The 18,464-nt window shown below is 40.5% G+C and overlaps 1 protein-coding gene across 1 annotated transcript in view; it reads right to left on the reverse strand.

Annotated features, from left to right (window-relative positions):
• The window catches only part of DDX46 (DEAD-box helicase 46), a 377,912-nt gene that overhangs the window by 342,340 nt on the left and 17,108 nt on the right, over positions 1-18,464 (reverse strand). Inside the window, exons 5-7 of the mRNA XM_053717210.1 lie at positions 8,129-8,291; positions 7,618-7,763; positions 7,374-7,484 (exon numbers count right to left, since the gene is read on the reverse strand). Of these exons, the coding sequence (XP_053573185.1) occupies positions 7,374-7,484; positions 7,618-7,763; positions 8,129-8,291 (420 nt within the window). The remainder of the gene's footprint in view (positions 1-7,373; positions 7,485-7,617; positions 7,764-8,128; positions 8,292-18,464) is intronic.

An 18,464-nucleotide genomic window follows, 5' to 3' on the forward strand; every position in this document is an offset into this window, starting at 1 on the left:
CCTCAAAATGCCTATAAATACACCCCTCACCACACCCACAATTCAGTTTAACGAATAGCCAAGAAGTGGGGTGGTAAGAAAAAAGTGCGAAAGCATATAAAAATAAGGAATTTGAATAATTGTGCTTTATACAAAAAAATCATAACCACCACAAAAAAGGGCGGGCCTCATGGACTCTTGCTAATATGAAAGAAATGAATTTATCAGGTAAGTTCTTACATAAATTATGTTTTCTTTCATGTAATTAGCAAGAGTCCATGAGCTAGTGACGTATGGGATAATGATTACCCAAGATGTGGATCTTTCCACGCAAGAGTCAATAGAGAGGGAGGGATAAAATAAAGACAGCCAATTCCTGCTGAAAATAATCCACACCCAAAATAAAGTTTAATGAAAAACATAAACAGAAGATTCAAACTGAAACCGCTGCCTGAAGTACTTTTCTACCAAAAACTGCTTCAGAAGAAGAAAATACATCAAAATGGTAGAATTTAGTAAAAGTATGCAAAGAGGACCAAGTTGCTGCTTTGCAAATCTGATCAACCGAAGCTTCATTCCTAAACGCCCAGGAAGTAGAAACTGACCTAGTAGAATGAGCTGTAATCCTTTGAGGCGGAGTTTTACCCGACTCAACATAGGCATGATGAATTAAAGATTTCAACCAAGATGCCAAAGAAATGGCAGAAGCTTTCTGGCCTTTTCTAGAACCGGAAAAGATAACAAATAGACTAGAAGTCTTTCGGAAAGACTTAGTAGCTTCAACATAATATTTCAAAGCTCTAACAACATCCAAAGAATGCAACGATTTCTCCTTAGAATTCTTAGGATTAGGACATAATGAAGGAACCACAATTTCTCTACTAATGTTGTTGGAATTCACAACTTTAGGTAAAAATTCAAAAGAAGTTCGCAACACCGCCTTATCCTGATGAAAAATCAGAAAAGGAGACTCACAAGAAAGAGCAGATAATTCAGAGACTCTTCTGGCAGAAGAGATCGCCAAAAGGAACAAAACTTTCCAAGAAAGTAATTTAATGTCCAATGAATGCATAGGTTCACACGGAGGAGCTTGAAGAGCCCCCAGAACCAAATTCAAACTCCAAGGAGGAGAAATTGACTTAATGACAGGTTTTATACGAACCAAAGCTTGTACAAAACAATGAATATCAGGAAGATTAGCAATCTTTCTGTGAAAAAGAACAGAAAGAGCAGAGATTTGTCCTTTCAAAGAACTTGCGGATAAACCTTTATCTAAACCATCCTGAAGAAACTGTAAAATTCTCGGAATTCTAAAAGAATGCCAAGAAAAATGATGAGAAAAACACCAAGAAATATAAGTCTTCCAGACTCTATAATATATCTCTCTGGATACAGATTTACGAGCCTGTAACATAGTATTAATCACAGAGTCAGAGAAACCTCTTTGACTAAGAATCAAGCGTTCAATCTTCATACCTTTAAATTTAAGGATTTGAGATCCTGATTGAAAAAAGGACCTTGCGACAGAAGGTCTGGTCTTAGCGGAAGAGTCCACGGATGGCAAGAGGCCATCCGGACAAGATCCGCATACCAAAACCTGTGAGGCCATGCCGGAGCTACCAGAAGAACAAACGAGCATTCCTTCAGAATCTTGGAGATTACTCTTGGAAGAAGAACTAGAGGCGGAAAGATATAGGCAGGATGATACTTCCAAGGAAGTGATAATGCATCCACTGCTTCCGCCTGAGGATCCCGGGATCTGGACAGATACCTGGGAAGTTTCTTGTTTAGATGAGACGCCATCAGATCTATTTCTGGAAGCTCCCACATTTGAACAATCTGAAGAAATACCTCTGGGTGAAGAGACCATTCGCCCGGATGCAACGTTTGGCGACTGAGATAATCCGCTTCCCAATTGTCTATACCTGGGATATGAACCGCAGAGATTAGACAGGAGCTGGATTCCGCCCAAACCAAAATTCGAGATACTTCTGTCATAGCCAGAGGACTGTGAGTCCCTCCTTGATGATTGATGTATGCCACAGTTGTGACATTGTCTGTCTGAAAACAAATGAACGATTCTCTCTTCAGAAGAGGCCAAGACTGAAGAGCTCTGAAAATTGCACGGAGTTCCAAAATATTGATCGGTAATCTCACCTCCTGAGATTCCCAAACTCCTTGTGCCGTCAGAGATCCCCACACAGCTCCCCAACCTGTGAGACTTGCATCTGTTGAAATTACAGTCCAGGTCGGAAGCACAAAAGAAGCCCCCTGAATTAAACGATGGTGATCTGTCCACCACGTTAGAGAGTGTCGTACAATCGGTTTTAAAGATATTAATTGAGATATCTTTGTGTAATCCCTGCACCATTGATTCAGCATACAGAGCTGAAGAGGTCGCATGTGAAAACGAGCAAAGGGGATCGCGTCCGATGCAGCAGTCATAAGACCTAGAATTTCCATGCATAAGGCTACCGAAGGGAATGATTGTGACTGAAGGTTTCAACAAGCTGAAATCAATTTTAGACGTCTCTTGTCTGTCAAAGACAGAGTCATGGACACTGAATCTATCTGGAAACCCAGAAAGGTTACCCTTCTCTGAGGAATCAATGAACTTTTTGGTGAATTGATCCTCCAACCATGATCTTGAAGAAACAACACAAGTCGATTCGTATGAGATTCTGCTAAATGTAAAGACTGAGCAAGTACCAAGATATCGTCCAAATAAGGAAATACCACAATACCCTGTTCTCTGATTACAGACAGAAGGGCACCGAGAACCTTTGTAAAAATTCTTGGAGCTGTAGCTAGGCCAAACGGCAGAGCCACAAACTGGTAATGCTTGTCCAGAAAAGAGAATCTCAGGAACTGATAATGATCTGGATGAATCGGAATATGCAGATATGCATCCTGTAAATCTATTGTGGACATATAATGCCCTTGCTGAACAAAAGGCAAGATAGTCCTTACAGTTACCATTTTGAACGTTGGTATCCTTACATAACGATTCAATATTTTTAGATCCAGAACTGGTCTGAAGGAATTCTCCTTCTTTGGTACAATGAAGAGATTTGAATAAAACCCCATCCCCTGTTCCGGAACTGGAACTGACATAATTACTCCAGCCAACTCTAGATCTGAAACACAATTCAGAAATGCTTGAGCTTTTACTGGATTTACTGGGACACGGGAAAGAAAAAATCTCTTTGCAGGAGGTCTCATCTTGAAACCAATTCTGTACCCTTCTGAAACAATGTTCTGAATCCAAAGATTGTGAACAGAATTGATCCAAATTTCTTTGAAAAAACGTAACCTGCCCCCTACCAGCTGAGCTGAAATGAGGGCCGCACCTTCATGTGGACTTAGAAGCTGGCTTTGCTTTTCTACAAGGCTTGGATTTATTCCAGACTGGAGATGGTTTCCAAACTGAAACTGCTCCTGAGGATGAAGGATCAGGCTTTTGTTCTTTGTTGAAACGAAAGGAACGAAAACGATTATTAGCCCTGTTTTTACCCTTAGATTTTTTATCCTGTGGTAAAAAAGTTCCTTTCCCACCAGTAACAGTTGAGATAATAGAATCCAACTGAGAACCAAATAATTTGTTACCCTGGAAAGAAATGGAAAGTAGAGTTGATTTAGAAGCCATATCAGCATTCCAAGTTTTAAGCCATAAAGCTCTTTTAGCTAAAATAGCTAGAGACATAAACCTGACATCAACTCTGATAATATCAAAAATGGCATCACAGATAAAATTATTAGCATGTTGAAGAATAATAATATTATGAGAATCATGATCTGTTACTTGTTGCGCTAAAGTTTCCAACCAAAAAGTTGAAGCTGCAGCAACATCAGCCAATGATATAGCAGGTCTAAGAAGAAGATTACCTGAACACAGATAAGCTTTTCTTAGAAAGGATTCAATTTTCCTATCTAAAGGATCCTTAAACAAAGTACCATCTGACGTAGGAATAGTAGTACGTTTAGCAAGGGTAGAAATAGCCCCATCAACTCTAGGGATTTTGTCCCAAAATTCTAATCTGTCAGACGGCACAGGATATAATTGCTTAAAACGTTTAGAAGGAGTAAATGAATTACCCAATTTATCCCATTCTCTGGAAATTACTTCAGAAATAGCACTAGGAACAGGAAAAACTTCTGGAATAACCACAGGAGATTTAAAGACCTTATCTAAACGTTTAGAATTAGTATCAAGAGGACCAGAATCCTCAATTTCTAAAGCAATTAGTACTTCTTTAAGTAAAGAACGAATAAATTCCATTTTAAATAAATATGAAGATTTATCAGCATCAATCTCTGAGACAGAATCCTCTGAACCAGAAGAGTCATCAGAATGATGATGTTCATTTAAAAATTCATCTGTATAAAGAGAAGTTTTAAAAGATTTTTTATGTTTACTAGAAGGAGGAATAACAGACATAGCCTTCTTGATGGATTCAGAAACAAAATCTCTTATGTTATCAGGAACATTCTGAACCTTAGATGTTGATGGAACTGCAACAGGCAATGGTACATTACTAAAGGAAATATTATCTGCATTAACAAGTTTGTCATGACAATCAATACAAACAACAGCTGGAGGAATAGCTACCAAAAGTTTACAGCAGATACACTTAGCTTTGGTAGTTCCAGCACTAGACAGCGATTTTCCTGAAGTATCTTCTGACTCAGATGCAACGTGAGACATCTTGCAATATGTAAGAGAAAAAACATATAAAGCAAAATTGATCAAATTCCTTAAATGACAGTTTCAGGAATGGGAAAAAATGCCAATGAACAAGCTTCTAGCAACCAGAAGCAAAGAAAAAATGAGACTTAAATAATGTGGAGACAAAAGCGACGCTCATATTTTTTAGCGCCAAATAAGACGCCCACATTATTTGGCGCCAAAAATGACGCCACATCCGGAACGCCGACATCTTTGGCGCAAAAGAACGTCAAAAATGACGCAACTTCCGGCGACACGTATGACGCCGGAAACAGAAAAGATTTTTTGCGCCAAAAAAGTCAGCGCCAAGAATGACGCAATAAAATGAAGCATTTTCAGCCCCCGCGAGCCTAACAGCCCACAGGGAAAAAAAGTCAAATTTTTAAGGTAAGAAAAAATAATTGATTCAAGTGCATTATCCCAAATATGAAACTGACTGTCTGAAAATAAGGAATGTTGAACATCCTGAGTCAAGGCAAATAAATGTTTGAATACATATATTTAGAACTTTATAAACAAAGTGCCCAACCATAGCTTAGAGTGTCACAGAAAATAAGACTTACTTACCCCAGGACACTCATCTACATGTTTGTAGAAAGCCAAACCAGTACTGAAACGAAAATCAGCAGAGGTAATGGTATATAAATAAGAGTATATCGTCGATCTGAAAAGGGAGGTAAGAGATTAATCTCTACGACCGATAACAGAGAACCTATGAAATAGACCCCGTAGAAGGAGATCACTGCATTCAAAATAGGCAATACTCTCCTCACATCCCTCTGACATTCACTGCACGCTGAGAGGAAAACCGGGCTGCAACCTGCTGCGGAGCGCATATTAACGTAGAATCTAGCACAAACTTACTTCACCACCTCCATAGGAAGCAAAGTTTGTAAAACTGAATTGTGGGTGTGGTGAGGGGTGTATTTATAGGCATTTTGAGGTTTGGGAAACTTTGCCCCTCCTGGTAGAAATGTATATCCCATACATCACTAGCTCATGGACTCTTGCTAATTACATGAAAGAAACGTTATGTTTGCATTTTTTATAAAAAAACAAAAACGTTTTTTCCTATCAGTGTCACCAGTAACTAATGAGCCCTTTATGCAAGCTGGGATTCCTACTAAGTGTCTGAATACAGCTTACCCTTCCCTCATGGGGATATTGCCAGCCTTTTCTAGAATAAACACAGTCTGTCTAGAAAAAAAATAGACTGAACATACCTCAATGCAGTTTAGCCTGCAAACCGTTCCCCCAACTGAAGTTTTCCTGTACTCTTCAGCCCTTGTGAGAACAGCAGTGGATCTTAGTTACAAAGTGCTAAGATCCTCATCCTCCTTGCAGAAATCTTCATCCCTTTTCTGCCAGAGAGTAAATAGTACACACTGGTACCATTTAAAATAAACTTTTGCTTGAGAAAATAAAAGCTAACATTTTTGTCACCACACTCACTTTACCCTTCCTAGTACTTAGAGTAGGCAAAGAGAATGACTGGGGGGTGGAGCTAAGGGAGGAGCTATATAGACAGCTCTGCTGTGGGTGCTCTCTTTGCCACTTCCTGTAGGGAAGGAGAATATCCCACAAGTATGGATGAATCCGTGGACTCGATACATCTTACAAGAGAAAAGGGTGCACAATCGTAAAAGATTGTGTCATTAAAATAAGGCCGTTATGTTCCGTTCCTAGGTATAGCTACACATTGCAGCTAGAACTATATAACAAACATGATTAAAGTCCCCCCTGTTCAATAACCCCCCTCAGGAGTTATTAACCCAGGATTCCTTATTAAGATAAAAGGAGTCCCACTGGGACCCTACCTTGTGTCGTTAACATTACATTCCCATATTGAAATAAAATGAAACGATCTTACCGGAATCTACGCCGTGGAACAGGAACACGGCCCTTCAAGTGTAACAGATAGTAGCCTCGCTTCTGACATGGACTTGAGTGAAGTAAGGTAGGCAGCGAAACTCGTCAACGCCAATTAACAAGGAGCTGTTAATATAAATCTGGATGGGTACGCAGGAAAACTATCCCCGCATCTCCGGACTCTAACTTTTATCCATACTCTCACTGAGAGGCTGACAGGATTACTTAAAACTACAGTCCCATTGCGAAGAGTACTACCCTCCATAAGAGACTATCTCGAACTTCTGTACACTTCTTTGCCAACCTCCTGTGACGAAAGGCAAAGAATGACTGGGGGATGAGGGAAGTGGGGGAGGTATTTAAGCCTTTGGCTGGGGTGTCTATGCCTCCTCCTGGTGGCCATGTTCTGTATTTCCCAAAAGTAATGAATGCAGCTGTGGACTCTACCCGTTTAAGAAGAAAATCCACAATTTTAAACACAACTAGTCTGTGGCAGGGTTCTCCACTGAAAAGTATGCCAGACGGGATGTATTATAGAGTAGCCGGATAGGGGCAGTGTAATACTTTGCAGTATTACAACAGTCTGTTATTTATAAATGTTATTTAAGCTATCCAAAGCACAAATTAATCTCATAATTTAACATAAATTGATTAAATGATTATTTGAGCAACAAACATTTAAAAAAAAAATTATCTTAATATTTGCTTAAATTTTAGCCAGATGGGCAGTAAAATCAGACGGGTGGTGCACCCACTTAATAGGCCCTGGGAAGAACACTGTAAAGGGTAGATGTCTCACCTCCATAGCATCTTGATCATTTACCATCAGTTCTCCTTTCGTTGTGGCTTCTGCAGTATCCTTTTTTGTTGTCATAACAGTAACTACTTTAGTGACATTTTGACCAGATTTCTGCACACAAAAAAAAAAATTATACATAGAATATGAAACTACATTTTATAAACCCCCTATATATAAATATTACACTCCAGAAAACCGTTTTTACATATAGATGTCCGCTATATTTTGTACGAAGTCTCCTAACCTTTTCACTTCCACCTTTCACACTTCCCATGTTAAATTTTTTAACTTCTTCTTTCACTTCTTCCATATAGGCATCCAATGGATCCAGCTCCTCATCCTCAACTATTTCTTCTTCCTTCTCCCCTTCTGCAGGTTCCTCATCGTCATCTGAAAAATTACAAAATGTGGCTATAATTTTAATAAAAATTTAACTGGAAGCTGCCTCAAATTTGACTTTTAGGCATTCCTCAGCAAAAGCACACAGACTGACTTGATTGTGGAGTATGCAGCATCTAATATAAAACTACTAAGTTGGTATTTTTTAAACAAATAACAAATGAAAAGGGAAAAAAAAATTTTGTTCCTGCACAGTCTAAATGTTGTCAAACTCAAGAATGTTCTACAAACACCTATTTTGATTATCTGTGGACTCACTGTGTCATTAGAAAGAAAAACAAGTAGCACTTAATTTGTTTTTGTTATCGGTCCCATACATTGTTCAAACAAGTTAACTACAATTAAAACAAACCTACCATCATCATCTTCTAAGCTCCATTTCTTTCCTTGTCTCATTTCTTCGATTTCTTTTTTCAGCTCTCCAATTTCAACAACTCTCTTACGCTGCTCTTCTCTCCATTTTTCTACCCTCTCCTTTCTTTTACGCATTTCCTCCTCAAGTTTGTTTTGGTCGAAATTCTGAAAAACAAAATGAAGATGCGTGAAATGTCATATCTGAAAGCCTTTTAGTATGAAAAAACAAAATTTATGCTTACCTGATAAATGTATTTATTTATTGACACGGTGAGTCTACGGATCATCATCATCAATACCCAAGATAGAGGACACAGATAAGGGAGGGACAAGACAGGGAACCTAAACAGAAGGCCCCACTGCTTGAAGAATCTTTCTCCCAAAAGTATCAAATTGATAACATTTCGAAAAAGTATGTAGAGAGGACAAAGTTGCAGCCTAGCAAATCTGTTCCACAGAAGCTTCATTTTTTAAGGCCCAGGAAGAAGAAACAGCCCTAGTGGAATGAGCCGTGATTCTCTCAGGAGGCTGCTGCCCAGCAGTTTCATTTGCAAAGCGAATTATACTCTTCAGCCAGAAAGAGAGAAGTAGCCGTAGCTTTCTGACCCTTGCGCTTCCCCAGAGAAAACGACAAACAAAGCAGAAGCCTGGCAAAAATCCTTAGTCGCCTGCAAATAGAATTTCAACGCACGCACCACATCTAGGTTGTGCAGCAAACACTCCTTATGAGAAGGATTAGGACACAAAGGAAGAACAATGATTTCCTGATTAACATTCCTATCCGAAACCATTTTATGAAGGAACCCTAACTTAGTACGTAAAACAACCTTATCAGAATGAAAGATAAGGGGAATCACACTGCAACACAGAGGCCCCCTATTTATCTAAGGTGTTGCGGACCTGATTCGACAGTGCGGATCAGGTCCGCAACATTTTGCTAAATGCGGAGAGCAATACGTTCTCCACATTTAACATTGCACCAGCAGCTCACAAGAGCTGCTGGTGCAACGCCGCCCCCTGCTGACTCGCGGCCAATCGGCTGCCAGCAGGGAGGTGTCAATCAACCCGATCGTACTCGATCGGGTTGATTTCCGGCGATTCCTGTCCGCCTGCTCAGAGCAGGCGGACAGGGTTATGGAGCAGCGGTCTTTAGACCGCTGCTTCATAATTTGTGTTTCTGGCGAGTCTGAAGACTCACCAGAAACAGGGGCCCACAAGCTCCGTTCGGAGCTTGATAAATGGGCCCCCTAGAATTCAGAGACTCTCCGAGCAGAAGAAATGGCCACAAGAAACAAAACTTTCCAAGATAACATCTTAATATCTGAGGAATGCATAGGCTCAAACATAGCCTGCTGAAGGACTTTAAGAACAAGGTTAAGACTCCAGGGAGGAGTAGCAGGTTTAAACACAGGCCTGACAAAAGGATTGTACATCTGGCACATCCGCCAGACGCTTATGCAACAATATAGACAAGGCAGATATTTGACCCTTCAAAGTACTCTCTGACAAACCCTTCTCCAGACCTTCCTGAAGAAGACACAAAATTTTAGGAATCCTGACTCTACTCCACGAGAAATCTTTGGGATTCACACCAGTACAGATATTTACGCCATATTTTATGGTAAATCTTTCTAGTCACAGGCTTTACGACCCTAGATCAAGGTCTCATTGACCAACTCCGAAAACCCGCGCTTAGATAAAATTAAACGTTCAATCTCCAGGCAGCAAGCTTCAGAGAAACGATATTTGGATGAAGGAAGGGTCCTTAAACCAGAAGGTCCTCAGCGGAAGTCTCCAAGGTGGAAGAGATGACATTTCCACTAGGTCTGCATACCAGATCCTGCGAGGCTACGCTGGTGCTATGAGAATCACAGACGCCCTCTCCTGCTTGATTCGAACAATGACTCTTGAAAGGAGAGCGAATGGAGGGAACAGGTATGCTAGACTGAAATTCCACGGCACCACCAGCGCATCAGGACTGCCTGTGGATCCCTTAACCTCAAACTGTACCTCGGGAGCTTGGCATTCTGCCGAGAAGCCACGAGATCTAGCTCCGGCTGCTCCCATTTGAGGATCATACTTAAAAACACCTCCGGATGGAGTTCCCTCTCCCCCGGGTGAAAGGTCTGCCTCCTCAGAAAATCTGCTTCCCAATTGTCCACTCCTGGAATGTCGATCGCAGAAAGACAGCAGTTGTGGGTCTCCGCCCACTGAATAATTTTGGCCATGGAACTCTGAGCCCTCCCTGATGGTTGATGTAAGCCACCGAAGTTACGTTGTCCGGCTGGAACCTGATAAACCAGGTTGAAGCTAACCGAGGCAAGGCCAGTAGAGCATTGAAGATTGCCCTCAGCTCTAAGATGTTTATGGAGAGAACTGACTCCCGAGTCCATAGACCCTGAGCCTTCAACAAGCCCCAGACTGCTCCCCATCCCAGCAAGCTGGCATCCGTGGTCACAATCACCCAGGTAGGTCTGTGGAAGCAGGTTCCCTGGGAGAGGTTTCCTGAGACAACCAACATGGAAGAGATTCTCATCGCCTGATCTAGATCTATTCGCGGAGACAGACCCGCATAGTCCCGGTTCCATTGCCTGAGCATGCATAACTGTAGAGGTCTGAGATGGAACCAAGCAACGGAATGATGTCCATGGCAGCAGCCATCAGACCAATTACCTCCATACATTGAGCCACTGACGGCCGAGGGGAGGATTGAAGGACAAGGCAAGAGTCGAATATCATTGTTTTTCCGACCTCTGTCAGAAATATCTTCATTGATAGGGAGTCTATTATGGTCCCCAAGAACACTACCCTTGTAGCTTGAACCAATAAACTTTTTCCCAGATTCACCTTCCATCCGTGGGAGCGAAGAAAAAAAACAAGATCTCCGTATGAGAGTTTGCTTGTTGAAAAGACGGCACCTGAACCAGAATGTTGTACAGATAAAGCGCCACTGCAAAGCCCGAGACCGGATTACCGCCAACAGAGCCCCCAGGACATTTGAGAAAATTCTAGGAGCTGTGGCAAGACTAAATGGAAGAGCCAAAAACTTGAAGTGCTTGTCTAGAAAAAAGCAAATCTCACAAACTTGTGATGATCCTTGTGGATGGGAACATGAAGGTATGCATCCTTTAGGTCTATGGTTGTCATGAAGTGACGGCCTTGAACCAAGGGCTGAATGGAACCTATAGTTTCCATCTTGACGGACGGTACTCTCAGACCAATTTTAGACCTGAAAAGTCTAAACAAGTTTCTCAAAGGTCCCTCTTTCTTGGGAACCCCGAACAGATTGGAGAAGAATCCCAGACCCTGTTCCTGCATGGGAACTGGAACTATCGCTCCTAGGTCAGAAAGGTCCCGGGCAAAGTGTAAGAACACCTCTGTTTTTATCTGGTCTACAGATAATCTTGAGGAGAAACCTTCCCCTGGGAGGAAAAGTCTTGAACTCTAGTTTGTACCCCTTGGATATGATGTCCACCACCCGGGGATCCGGCACATCCCGAACCCAGATTTGAGTGAATAAAGAAAGTTTTCCCCCTACAAGATCGAAGGCTTGGACTGTTCCTGCTTGGAAGAGGGGAGGGAAAGCTTACCTCTAAAGTATCGAAAGGAACGAAAATTACTCTGACGCCCTGTTTATTTCTCTTATCCTAAGGGAGGAAATGTCCTTTTCCTCCTGTAATATCTGAAATAATTTCGGGCAAGCCCAGCCCAAACAAGTTTGGACTTGCATGAAACCAGGATGTCAACCATAAGGCTCTGTGTGCTAGTACAGCAAAGCCAGATATTTTTGCTCCCAACTTAATGACTTGCAAGGAAGCATCCGTGATGAAGGAATTGGCTAACTTAAGAGCATTAATCCTATCCTGGATCTCCTCAAGAGTATGTGTCTGAATAGAATCAGACAACTCATCAAACCAGTAGGCTGCAGCGCTGGTGACAGTGGCAATACACACCGCAGGCTACCATTGCAGACCCTGGTGAACATGCATCTTCTTTAGTAATGCCTCCAACTTCTTATCCATAGGATCTTTAAAGGAACAGCTATCCTCTATGGGAATAGTGGTTCTCTTGGCTAAAGTGGAAATCGCCCCTTCCACTTTAGGAACCATCTGCCATGATTCTTTAATGGAGTCAGCTATAGGAAACATTTTCTTGAAAATTGGAGATGGAAAAAAGGAATTCCAGGTCTCTCCCACTCCCGTGCAATAATCTCTGTAGCACAGTCTGGTACAGGGAAAAGCTCCACCGGAGGGTACATCAAAGTACTTGTTCAGCTTACTAGACTTCTTAGGGTTGACTACGACAGTCATATCAGAGTCGTCCAAGGTAGCCAAAACCCCTTAAGTAACAGGCGGAGGTGTTCTTACTAAAATCTGAAGGATACAACTTCAGCATCAGAAGAATGAATTATACTGTCTGAGATTTCACCCTCAGACTTCTGAGAGGAAGCACTGTGAGTAGCCACAACTGGATCAGAAACCTTACTCACTGACTCTTTAAAATTTCCTTTTGCGCTTTCCCTGCAGCATGGGAAAAGCAGTCAGCGCCTCAGATACCGTAGAGGATATTTGGGTAGCAATGTCTTGCAAAGTAACTCCTACCGGAGCGTGAGAGGAAAAGCAGGGCACTGCATGAGTAGATGAAAAAAGTTGGGACACTTGAGGAGAAAGCTGCGGCATATCTGGAACAGGGAGACACCTGAACAGCATCCACCTTAGCTAATGACGGCTCAGGCTCAAAAAGTCTATCCCTGTAACACAATGTTCTTTCAATACATGAACAAAAAGGTACTGGAGGTTCCACCTGGGAGTCAAAACACAGACTACATGTCACATTCTGCAAGGCATGTTGATCCATCTTTAGACCCAAAAGGAACAATGAAATTGAAAGAAAAAAAAAAAAAAAAAAAGCTACTGTCCCTTTAAATTATATTTACTTAAAAATATTAATAGGGCTGTAACTAACGATTATTTTCATAATCGATTAATCGGCCGATTATTTTTCCGATTAATCGGATACAAATCGGAAAAAAAAAACAACTGTTTCTTCAATTTTTAAGCAGCAGAGCACAGTTTTATAATTAAACAAAACCACAAACTGTTTGAAAAGAGGTAGAACTAGAAAGAGTTAGACTATCACTGTTAATAACATTCTGTTATTCACTCTTTCAGATACTTTGAATTGAAATGCAAAAATCTCTACATGTCCACATGCTTCTGGCTAAGGCTGGTTCTCTATTTGCAGCTATATTTCCTGCAGCAGAGAAAAGGCTTTTGAGGTGTATAAGTAGGGTTTCGCCAATTTCACTAAAGTGGGATATTTATCTTTGTTAGCTCTTCACCAATGCCAAGTGTTTTCTACCTTGGCAGGGGCCTCTCAATAAAGTAACCCTTGACTTCATACTAACATAAAAAATATCTTGAATATCTATATGCAATGGTAAATAACCAGCTATAAGGTTAGGGGAAATATCTAGTCCGCTCTAAAAATAACGAATATATATTTATAAAGGTTGAATCTGGTACATATCACAATTTATTAAAAATATAAAAAAAACAATAAAAGTCAAAAGCGCTAAGGATTGTATATCAATAACAGGAGAAAGCCTTACACATTTATTTATACAGTACATATCAGCAATAGCAAACAATCCGCTAATAATTGTGCAAACAGATAATAGTGCACATCAATTTAAATAACTCCCATCAATCTAGGGGCTAGGTGTAAATAAGCTCAGCACTATATCATGAAAAGCATAGTTCCAAATCCCCAGATTTAATATAAACAATCCAAATGATGACTATTATATCTGGGTTGCACATAAGCCAGGGGTAGTTGTAAACTAATACTGTCTGAAAAAGTGAAAAGTAGACGTCCTTTAGGCTAAGGACATAACCATAAAACACAATACCATATGCAGGAGTTCATTGGAGTGAAGCAGCTGGTGTTGTGCACAGACCAACTAATTGATTAATCGATTATAAGATTCGTTGACAACTATTTTCATAATCAATTATGACGATTAGTTGTTGCAGCTCTATATATTAATGACAAAACTAAGCGGTTGCAAATATTTTAATATACCCCCAGGCACCCACAACACCTCAGCTCTATGCTGAGGTGCCTACCTTACCTGTTGACCAAATTCAGGAGCCCAACAGAGACAATCCGGTTCTCACTCCGGAACTCCGAAGTTAGACGGCTGATGGGTTTGACTAGAGCCGCCAAGAGAAGCTGCGCATGTGCAGAACCACCTTTGCTCCATTACACACAGGAAGTGTCCGGAAGCACGCAAATACTGCCTGCTGCTTCAGAAGGAGACCGCCTTTCTGTAATCAGGGGTGGTCCAGACAGCCATTAAAGCGCAGAATATAAAGAATGCATGGCAGTACGTAAATCCACAGGCTGCCAAGCAGAATTAAATAACCGAACACACTACACTAACCCGGGACCCCTCCAGAGTTAGAGACACTAATTAAACTGGGGTAAGAACTATTACTCCCCCCTCCTCATAGTCCACAGTGCCCTGCTGTCTGCCAAATGTAATAAACCCTCCTAGGGTCTATGAAACACCATCCCCCAGCAGTATTAACTGCCTAAGTGCCAATGTTTCCTCCAAATAAGAAAATAAATCTTGGCACTTACCTGAATATACATCTGTCCGGCAGAAGGACAGCTCACGTGGTTTGGGAGGGTGCCATCCCTCCCATGGACCTGTGGAAAAAGGACTAAGTAAGCTTACTCAGGCTATCTACATAGGGCAGCAAAACTGTTTGAGAAAGCGCAGTGCGGATTGAACTCCACAGGTTCCCAATTGCTTAAAAGCCACGACTGCCCTACTGAAGAGACTGACGTGGACTAGGCTAGACCACAGGAAAGTCAGAGCAAACCTACTCTGCTTTTAAAATAATAAAATCTTGATTGCAGAAAATTTCTTATTAGACACCAAACACTTCACCTCCTCCTTGCACAACAGGCAAAGAGAATGACTGGGGGTTCTGGGAAGGGAGGCGATACTTAACAGCTTTGCTGTGGTGCTCTTTGCCGCCTCCTGCTGGCCAGGAGTGATATTCCCAACAGTAATTGATGATCCGTGGACTCACTATGTCATTAGAAAGAAACACAGCTTCCTTTACGCAATCAAGAATATATTTTTTTCAAAAATTTCCCTGTACAACAGAAAACAAAAACCATTTGCTAAAATAATCACTAACCTTCTCCATATGAATGTGGTAGGAATGTGCACAACTGTTCGCACATTTACAGTAGGAAGAGAGAGAAAATCCCACAATGCACATACAGGTTAAAACGTACCTAAATGTATTTCTAATCTGCACTTTAAAAAAAAAAAAAAAAAATGCCTAAACAATCAAATTTACATGACATTAAAGTTCTTACAGGTTCACAGTCCATAGGTGATAGCCTTACAGATGTAAGTGCAATTAATTTTTATTAGTGTGGTTACATTTTAAAAGTACAGTTACAATTATATTTGTGATGTGTTTTGTGCAACTTTAATTGCGCTCAAGCGAACCGATTTATTTTCAACTCTTAAAACCGCGCTCCTTCCAATGCACGCAAAGAGCCGTGATAAACCCCTTTTCACTTGTGCACAACAGTAAGCGATCCACTCATAATCTAGCCCAATGTTAGAAACACAGTGACAGAGATGGGGCAGGATTTGAAGCTGAATGTTGATTCATTTTAAAGAAAAGTACAAGGTTTCAATCACATCCTGAAATTACTACCTAGCAGACGCAGCCATCTTCAGAATAAAAATATAATTTATGAAAGAACTTACCTGATTCATTTCTTTAATATTGGCAAGAGTCCATGAGCTAGTGATATATGGGATATACAATCCTACCAGAGCCGGACAGATAGCTCAGCCTTTCATCCTTCTGAGGTCGATAAAATGAGCAGCGCCTTGAGACCCTTACAGGTGATTATCCGCGCTTTACAAGTACCCAATACAATACAATACCAGGAGGGGCAAAGTTTCCCAAACCTCAAAATGCCTATAAATACACCCATCACCACACCCACAATTCAGTTTAACGAATAGCCAAGTAGTGGGGTGATAAAGAAAAAAGAGTAAAAAGCATCAAAAAAGAGAACTGGATGGAAATATAATTGTGCTTTATACAAAAAACATAACCACCATAAAAAGGGTGGGTCTCATCGACTCTTGATAATAAGAAAGAAATGAATTTATCAGGTAAGTTCTTACATAAATTATGTTTTTAGTCACTAGAAAGGGAGGGATAAAAATAAAAACAGCCATTTTCCGCTGCAAAAAAAATTAAATCCACATCAAAAAAATTTTTTCTCATAAGCAGAGGAATCAAACTGAAACAGCTGCCTGAATAACTTTTCTACCAAAAAACTGCTTCCGAAGAGGCAAATACATAAAAGCAGTAGAATTTAGTAAATGTATGCAAAGAAGACCAAGTTGCTGCTTTGCAAATCTGATCAACTTAAAGGGACAGTCAAGTAAAAAACTAAACAAAAAAAACTCATGATTTAAATGACAATTTTAAACAACTTTACAATTTACTTTTATTACCAATTTTGCTTTGTTCTCTTGGTATTCTTAGTTGACAGCTGAACCTAGAAGCTTCATAAGCTAATTTCTTAGACCTTGAAGGCCACCTCTATTCTGAAAGAATTTTGAGTTTTTCACCACTAGAGGGCGTTAGTTCATGTTTTTCACATAGATAACATTGAGCTCAGGCACGGGAAGCTCCTAGGAGTCAGCACTGATTGGCTAAAAATGCAAGTCTGTCAACTCAAAAGAACTGAAATAAGGGGGCAGTTTGCAGAGGCTTAGATACAAGGTAATCACAGAGGTAAAAAGTATATTAATATAACTGTTGGTTATGCAAAACTGGGGAATGGGTAATAAAGGGATTATCTACATTTTTAAACAACAAAAATTCAGGTGTTTATAATCCCTTGAAGCTTCATTCTTAAAAACCCACAAAGTGGAAACTGATCTAGTAGAATGAGCTGTGATTCTCTGAGGCGGGGCATGACCCGACTCCAAATAAGCCTGATGAATCAAAAGCTTTAACCAAGCTTTCTGACCTTTCCTAGGACAAGAAAAGACAACAAATAGACTAGAAATCTTCCTGAAATCTTTAGTAGCTTCAACATAATATTTCAAAGCTCTTACAACATCCAGAGAATGTAAGGATCTCTCAAAGAATTCTTAGGATTAGGACACAAAGAGGGAACAACAATTTCCCTATTAATGTTGTTAGAATTCACAACCTTAGGTAAGAATTTAAATGAAGTCCGCAAAACTGCCTTATCCTGATTGAAAATCAGAAAAGGAGACTCACAAGAAAGAGCAGATAACTCGGAAACTCTTCTAGCAGAAGAGATAGCCAAAAGGAACAACACTTTCCAAAAAAGTAGTTTAATATCCAAAGAATGCATAGGCTCAAAAGGAGGAGGCTGTAAAGCCTTCAAATTCAAATTAAGACTCCAAGGGGAGAGAATAATTTAATGACAGGCTTGCTATGGACCAAAGCCTGCACAAAACTGTGATTATCAGAAAGCTTAGCAATCTTTCTGTGAAATAAAACAAAAAGCAGATATTTGTCCCTTCAAGGAACTTGCAGACAAACCCTTATCCAAACCATCCTGAAGAAACTGTAAAATTCTAGGAATTCTAAAAGAATGCCAGGAGAATTTATGAAAAGAACACCATGAAATATAAGTCTTCCAAACTCTATAATAAATCTTCCTAGAAACAGATTTACGAGCCTGTAACATAGTATCAATCACTGAGTCAGAAACCTCTATGACTAAGCATTAAGCGTTCAATTTCCATACCTTCAAACTTAACGATTTCAGATCCTGATGGAAAAACTGCCCTAGAGACAGAAGATCTGGTCTTAAAGGAAGTTGCCAAGGTTGGCAACTGGACAAGATCCGCATACCAAAACTTGTGAGGCCATGCTGGTGCTACCAGAAACACAAATAATTGTTCCATGATGATCTTGGAGATCACTCTTGGAAGGAGAACTAGAGGCGGAAAGATATGAGGTTGGTAAAATCTAGGAACTACTAACGCATCCACCGACTCCGCCTGAGGATCCCTGGACAAGTAACTGGGAAGTTTGTTTAGATGGGAAGCCATCAGATCTATTTCTGGAAGATCCCACATCTGAACAATCTGAAAAAACACATCTGGATGGAGAGACCACTACCCCGGATGTAAAGTCTGACGGCTGAGATAATCTGCTTCCCAATTGTCTACACCTGGGATATGTACCGCATAAATTAGACAAGAGCTGGATTCCGCCCAAGAAAGTATCTGAGATACTTCTT

Source organism: Bombina bombina, chromosome 6 (assembly GCF_027579735.1).
Source record: "Bombina bombina isolate aBomBom1 chromosome 6, aBomBom1.pri, whole genome shotgun sequence".
Taxonomy (NCBI): domain Eukaryota; kingdom Metazoa; phylum Chordata; class Amphibia; order Anura; family Bombinatoridae; genus Bombina; species Bombina bombina.